The sequence below is a fragment of the Cupressus sempervirens genome, chromosome 11, assembly GCF_028749045.1.
Source record: "Cupressus sempervirens isolate cs-2001-9-10 chromosome 11, ASM2874904v1, whole genome shotgun sequence".
NCBI lineage: Eukaryota > Viridiplantae > Streptophyta > Pinopsida > Cupressales > Cupressaceae > Cupressus > Cupressus sempervirens.
The window spans coordinates 575,760,493-575,768,702 of NC_143128.1; the positions used below are offsets into that span (position 1 = coordinate 575,760,493).

At 35.6% G+C, this 8,210-nt stretch overlaps 1 protein-coding gene across 1 annotated transcript; it reads right to left on the minus strand.

Annotated features, from left to right (window-relative positions):
- Nucleotides 1-365: 365 nt before the first annotated feature.
- On the minus strand, nucleotides 366-7,796 carry LOC149530949 (polyphenol oxidase I, chloroplastic-like). The gene is made up of 2 exons (XM_089808276.1): nucleotides 6,783-7,796; nucleotides 366-905 (listed from the first exon to the last, which is right to left on the minus strand). The coding sequence occupies exons 1-2, from the start codon at nucleotides 7,794-7,796 to the stop codon at nucleotides 366-368; spliced, it is 1,554 nt and encodes a 517-aa protein (XP_089664402.1).
- Between the last annotated feature and the right edge of the window lie 414 nt (nucleotides 7,797-8,210).

An 8,210-nucleotide genomic window follows, 5' to 3' on the forward strand; every position in this document is an offset into this window, starting at 1 on the left:
ATATATACCATTTTTAGTAACTATTTAATCAAAACTCACTTCAATTGTATTTGGATTTTAATTCAAAATACTATAACTTTTTTTAATTTATAAATTTAAAAAATAGATAATTATATAAAAATTTGCTTTTATAATAAATTATTAAAAAAAATCTATAATTTTCAATTAATGCAATATACTGTGACAACCTAATTAACTCAAACAATAGTTAATTTAATAAATTAATATAGTCTACAATCTCAAAATTAACTTTTATTTATTGATGTTTTCCAACTAGAAAACCTCATTGCAGCAACCTGCCATTCTAATTAGTGGAGTTGTAAAGTATGGATTTATTATCCTTCTTTATTGAAGGCAAAGATGATCTACTTTTCTTCATATTCAATTTCAATAGAGGAGAACTTCATAGCCATAGATTGCTTGCTTTGAGGGACCAGAGTAACAATGATACTCTCATCTTCAGTTGCACCCAAATCCTCCAAAGTCTCTGATATTCCTATCTTGAACAATGAGGTTTTGGTTTTGTAAGCTTTCATGGCTTCCAACCCACCTTTGCCCAGATGCATATATGAGCCTGCATAATGTGGGCAATCAAAGGGTGTGTTTGAATCAGCTTCAGGCAAGTTTATGAAAATGCTCAACTTTGATGTTGCAAATAAATTCACTTCTATTCCATAAACCACAAGAACTTCCTCCACCATTTCATGCTTTATTTGATTCCTCTTAACTTCTACACTAACTGGTGTAGTCAGCTGCTTTTTATTTTCTGTGTAATGGTAGTTCTCTGGTTTGGGCTTGAACAGTCCAGCCTTCTTGATTGAACGTCCATCAGTTAACCAAGGAATATCTACTTCTTGGTACTTATATCCCATCTTTGCTGCGGTGTAGCAATCACCCGCTCTCACCTGGAGAAATTGATACAAATCAGTAAGCAACAAATAAATTGAACATTTAGCTCTGATATTTTGTTTCTATTACATTGGTAAAATGGCAAGCATTTCCTATCATGCAATAATTGTTTATTTCAGCATAGATAAGATTTTTTTTTCCTTCAATCTATGTTTAACTCCACTCCCAAATCCATAATCCCTTCCATGAAACAAACTTGTAGTAGAAGCTCCAGAGACAACATGGGTATATATATCTGCATAATTCTCATTCACAGGACCCTCAATACATTCATTAGCATGCTTCAGATTCATTATAATTGGAGGCTGATGACAAGCTTCTCTGAGTGGATCAAACAATGGAGAATCAGGATCAATGTAACATCTGAGGAATTGGCATTCCTTCCTCCGAGTCCCAATTCCAAAAGGGCAATGCAAATGAATCATCCCCAATCAATCTGCCCAAAATGCGCTCATAGAAATAGAGGTACCAGCGATGAAAAGGCAAGAAAAACCATGAGTAGTGGACTTGGATTACTGTTGAATATGCACCAGCACAGTAGGCACAGTGGATTTTGGATTGTTGGGTGAAAGATCTGACATTACTTGAACGAAGGTTTTTCAAAAGCCGGACTGCTTCTCTGTACTTTTCTATGTATGCCTTGTCTAGTAAATGGGCCGCCATGCGAGCTCTCAGGGGAAGGTCTGTAGAAGGGAATTGGAAATCTATAATGGGTGTGGAAGAATTGTATGGGGGAGAGCAAGTGCCCTTGAGATGTACTTTGTGAGGTAAATCTGTGGGATAAACACACTTTGCTAGGTCAGGGGCAGGAAATGGGGATGTTGCAGAGGCGACTTTGTGGATCAACAACATGCATATTACTGCATTTACAATCAATGCTTTGTCCATTGTGCTTGTGATGAAATAAAATGCACAAGCAGGATGTCGAAGTTTTAGACTTGGAATGCCTTGCATGCAAATATGGAGTCTCTCACAATGGAATAGCATGAATTCTCTCTATTTCTTTGCTAAATCAATCTCTCTCAGGAAAAATTGAGTAAGTTTTGGATTTTGTTAAATTTTTATGTGAGAATGGCAGCAGCAATGGGAATATGTCAAGGAATCCATTACACGTAAAATGTCTTTTGTTATTTCATAATAATGGGTCCAATATTACAGTTCTGAAAAAAAATAGGAGGCAATTAGAATTAACAAAAATAGGACTGCAATAATGAGCATAGAAAATCATTTCAAATTTTTTTAAAAAAAAATTAGAAATAATACTAATGATCTTTTTTCTACAACTTCAGATTTAAAATCAAAATCTCTTTTATTAACATATTAATTTATTCAAAAATTAATTGATTAAAATTTTCATCATTAATAAAATTTATTAATTTCTAAGTTAAATCAAATTTGATTTAGAAACTTATTAAAATATACACTTATTATTGGAGAAAATAAGAGATCCGCCGAAGCACTTGAACTTAAGGTTATTTTTCTATAAAATAATATTATCCCCTAGAAAAATTGGTGGTAACCAATTAGAAATTAGTATTTAATGTACATAAAAATATTTTTAAAAATATCATTCTTAACTTTAGGATATTAGGTATTTACTTTTGAAAAAATTAATTGTGTGACCGCTAGTCCCTGCCTATTGGGGACTAATTAAAAGACAAAGCACATTTGCTTATTTTCATTTGGATTTGTGAATAATTATTTTGAATTTATTATTTAAATTTGTATTTAATATTATTTAAGTTTTAAATAGAAATTATCATTTTCAATTGACTATATTTTATTTTATTCTTTCCTAACGACTCATCATTGAAATTAAAGATATGATCAATTATTTTTAACAAATAAAAATTTATATTTTAAAATATGTGAAGTGTAAGTATGAGTGATAGATTTTAAAACTAGATCAAATATAAAATAGACTACAATTGTTTCTAATTTTTTGGTTTCTAAATCAATTTAGAGTTTATTTAAATATAACAATATTATTAGTTTCATTTTTCAATGAATAAAGAGTTTCCAATTCCATTAATGAAATATAAGGTAACTTAAATCAAAGATAAAATTAAATATAATTGTTTATATCTTCAATATTTTTACTTTTAAATGATTAATATTACATAGGTTCTTATTTCAAATGATCTACCACAAAAATAAAAGCTATTATACAATTGTTTTGATTTGAATTTTCTTATATTATATATTATTGTATAATATAATAATAATATATAGTTAAATGTTCATTTTATTAAAAATTTATTTGATAAAATTTTCAACTATAAAATTTTCTCAACTCTTATATATTTTATTTGGGATTTAATTTAAGAAAATACAATAACAACATATATATGAAAAGATTCTATCCTTGAGGCTATGGGGATGGCCCTTAGGGAATTCTTGTTGGTTGATACAGTGTCATCCAATGTTTCGGATGATGTATGCTTGCATTCTTGTGGAGATTGACGTCTCCAAGGGACTCTCCGAAAAGATTAAGTTGGTTTCCTCTTTTGGATCTTGGATTCAAATGCTTGACTACGAGGGCATCCCCTTCCGATGCTGGAAATGCCACAAAACTAGACACCTTGTTGCTCATTATTGTTTTGATATTTCCAGACCGAAGAAGTCTCCCTCTTGGTGGAAAGGGGTTTTAGACGATCACTACACGATTCAAAAGGCCTCACCTGTTGGGGATATTAGCTCGCCTCTGGTTTCTTTGGTGGCTGACTCAACTGGTGACATTGTTGCCCCAGTTACGTTCTCGTCTGGTATTGCTGATGCCCCTTCAGTGGTGCCATCTTTTATTCCCCATCCTCCGATAGTGGGGTCCCCTCCTTCGGTTCTCGCCTCGGTTGTGGGCTCCTCTATTGCGGTTCCTTCTACTGTGGATGTTGCTGCCTCATTCTAATGTCCTCGAGCTGCAAGGGTTGTGGGGGATGGCTATGTAGATGATAACTTTTCTTGGCAGAAGGCTGCCAGTTTGGTGGAGGACGAATGGACTACTGTCAAGAAGAAAAAGGTCAAGTTCTCTAACTCAGCTTTTGACATGGCTTTACATTCTCAAAAGGTGGCCCGACCGATTGGGAAATCTTGAGTCACTGCCCCACTTTCTGTTGTTGTGGTTCATGGTTAGGGACTTAATGCTAATCTTTTTTAACCATGGGGTTCTAGGTGCTCGGTCAAAACCTAGTGTAGTGGCTAAGTTGTACTGTGTTATCTTTGTAGCCACCTCGGTCACCTTTTTGGTTGGTGACCTATCTCTCCTTTGGTCTGTTGCTAATATGTAATAGGGTGTCAGAGACCTTTGAAATCCTTTTTTCCTTAATCAAAAACATATATATGAAAATAAAACGTAGTTATGCATCTTATTCTAACATACATTAACATAAAATCTAACCATAATAATGGCCATAGTCCAGTTGTAAAAAGACACATATATTATGTTTTTAATGTAGGGAAGATAGAGTGACACTTGGTTAAAGGAAGGGAGGGAGGGGGAAGAGGGGGCAATATCTAGAGAGATAGATGGGAACTTATATTACATTTTCAATAGCTAAAGATTATCTTAATAGAGAGATCTTATAGGTTGGGGTAGAGAGAGGGATATAATGGTGAGATAAGGTAGGGGAGAGTGAGAGAGGAGGTGATTAGGTGGCATACATATAGAGAGAGGGGGAGGGTGATTAGAGGGTATAAGTAGAGAGAGGCAAGGGATCCTATTATGTTTTTAATAGAGAGAGATTAGAGAGAGAGCGGGGAATAGTGAGAGGGTGATTAGAGGGAATTACTAGAGAGAGAGAGAGAGAGAGAGAGAGATTAGTGGGCATATCTTGAGAAAGAGGCAAGGGATCTTATTATGTTTTAGAGAGAGAGAGAGAGAGAGAGAGAGAGAGAGAAATGATGGAAATATCAAAGAGGGGAGTGAGAGAGAGAGAGAGAGAGGGCAATTAGGGGGCATATATATAAACAAAGGAAACGGATAAGGGAGGGAGCAAGAGATTGAGAGAGAGTGGGGAAAGAGTAAGAGAGGGAGAGAAAAGGAGATAGATATTACATGGAATATCGAGAGAGAGAGAGAGAGAGAGAGAGAGAGAGAGAGAGAGGGGGGGGGGGCATATATATATAGAAAAAGAGAGAGGGGGGCAAATAGAGAGAGAGAGAGAGTATGTGCACATATATATAAAGAGAGGGGGGAATAGAGAGGGTGATTAGGGGGAATTACTATAGGGAGGGAGGCAGGGAGAGAGAGAGAGAGTAGGGGGAATTACTATAGGGAGGGAGGGAGGGAGAGAGAGAGAGAGAGTAGGGGGCATATATATAGAGAGAGGGGGGGTAGTGAGAGAGGGTGATTAGGGGGACTTAATAGGGAGGGAGGGAGGGAGGGAGGGAGGGAGGGGGGGGGGGGGCGGGCGGGGGGGGGGGGAAGAGAGAGAGATCCAATTAATAAATGATAGAATAACAATCAGTTGAAACACCTCCATCAATTGCTAGCTTGACTCAATTAATGCATGTCTCATAAATGCTTCAACTTTCAGAGATAAATGTTGCCTACACATGGTGTGAGCTCCTACCGCCTTACTCAACTTTATAGACACTTGAACAGAACATTATGTTGCGTATGAAACAAGGCATTCCATTGTCTAAATTCAACTTTGCACAACTGTAATAAATGACTAAAATGAAAATTTGTTGTGCACTGTCATGAGAGAGAGAGAGAGAGAGAGAGAGAGAGAGAGAGAGAGAGAGAGAGAGCGTAGGGGTAAGGGGTCCTATTATATTTTTGGTAGAAAGAGAACTTAGAGATAGGGGTACAGAGAGGGTGATTAGGTGATATATATATATATATATATATATATATAGAGAGAGAGAGAGAGAGAGAGAGAGAGAGAGAGAGAGAGAGAGAGAGAGGGGGGGGTAATAGATAGTGGAAGGAGGGAGATGTTGACAGAGAGATAGGGGAAGGGATAAAGAGAGATGGGGAGAGGTTAAGAGGAATATATATATATATATATATATATATATATATATATATATATATATATATATATATATATACATAGAGAGAGAGAGAGGGGGGGGGGGGGGGTGTAATAGATAGTGGAAGGAGGGAGATGTTGACAGAGAGATAGGGGAAAGAATAAAGAGAGATGGGGAGAGGTTAAGAGGAACATATAAATATATACACAGAGAGAGAGAGAGGATCAAGCTGATAATGAAGTTGAAAGGTTTTGATAATATAAAGTTTAAGATAAGATAATAAATGATGATATAATAAGAAAAGTGAAATGATTTCAATTGATGGATTTGTTACTATTCAGGATTGTGCTGATAATGAAGTTGAATGGTTTTGATAATATAAATTGTAAAAATACTTAGTATAAAATTAAAAATTTAGAAAACAAAATCCTTGATCACCTCCATGACATGTTCTCCCAAATTTTATTATTAAGAAATGGTATAAAAGTTATTATTAAGAAATGGAATAAAAGAGTATACAATCCCCTGTTAATAAAATCTTCAAAAGCCGTGGAATTTATAAATGATACAGTCCCGGCCCTGGGTGAAACAAAATACAAAGAGAAAAAACGTTCATGAAACCGTTAAAAATAGTTGTAATTGAACAAAAAGGAACAGGAAAAGAACAGTTTTTTGAAAAAGAAGTGCAAACATATTAAATCAATTGTAAGAGAACATAGTTGTCACAATGAATGACGGAGTAAGAATAAGTTCCCCCAATGTTGTTCAAAATTTCATCCCCTTTATAGTATGTACAGTTGAAATTCTTAACGAGTAATGAAAAGCTAAAACAATGAACAAACAACACATGCACATTCAAACCCCAATCAAGCAATCACCGTGCAAATCTCAAACCCTACCTTCACCAACTGACAGTTTTCATCATAGAAGAGGAAAGCAGAATCAACAAGATCTGTATCATGATAATCACCGCGCTTCAATTTCTCCTGCCGAATAGTCCACATCCGATCAACATTAGAATGGTGGGAGTAGAATATAGGATCCCGAGATGCAGAGTACAAAGCACCCATATTTTCTCTATTAAATTGTTTAGAAGATCCAGTCCATGAATGCACACTATCATGTGGCGAAGTCTCCAAACTTCCAGCCCTGCTTTTATTCACTTGAACTTCACTCCCAAATCTATAATCCCCTCCATGAAACAAACTTGCAGTAGAAGCTCCAGAGACAACATGGGTATATATATCTGCATAATTCTCATTCACAGAACCCTCAATACATTCATTAGCATGCTTCAGATTCATTATAATTGGGGGCTGATGACACGCTTCTCTGAGTGGATCAAACAATGGAGAATCAGGATCAATGAACATTTGAGGAATTGACATTCCTTCCTCTGAGTCCCAATTCCAAAAGGGCAATGCAAATGAATCATCCCCAATCAATTTGCCCAAAATGCGCTCATAGAAATAGAGGTACCAGCGATGAAAAGGCAAGAAAAACCATGAGTAGTGGACTTGGATTTCTGTTGAATTGGCGAAATATGCACCATTACAGTAGGCACAGTGGATTTTGGATTGTTGGGTGAAAGATCTGACATCACTTGAAGGAAGGTTTTTCATAAGCCGGACTGCTTCTTTGTACTTTTCTATGTATGCTTTGTCTACTAAATGGGCAGCCATGCGAACTCTCAGGGGAAGGTCTGTAGAAGGGAATTGGAAATCTGTAATGGGTGTGGAAGAATTGTATGGGGGACAGCAAGTGCCGTTGAGATGTACATTGTGAGGTAAATCTGTGGGATAAACACACTTTGCTAGGTCAGGGGCAGGAAATGGGGATGTTGCAGAGGCGACTGTGTAGATCAATAACATGCATATTACTGCAATTGCATTTACAATCAACTCTTTGCCCATTGTGCTTGTGATTAAATGAAATGCACAAGCAAGATGTCTATAATTTTAGACCAGGAATGCCATGCATGCAAACATGGAGTCTCTGATACACAAACCTCTCATACAATGGAATAGCATGAATTCTCTCTGTTGCTTTGCCAAATCAATTTCTCTCAATAAAATAAGGAAACTTATAAGGAAATATATGAAAGTTGAGGAAGTTTTAGATTTCGATAAATTTTTATTGGATTGTATGAAATTTTAGAATCTGCAATGGTCAAGATCTTATTATTTTAGAGATCTCAAACTAAGTTGATATAGAAAGAATATGATTTCTTACTTCTTTTAAAAAACAATATTTTCTTGATGAATAATAGGTTTGAGATTACCATTGTACTATAGATTGCTACTTTTTTTAAGATGAATTTTTTGAAT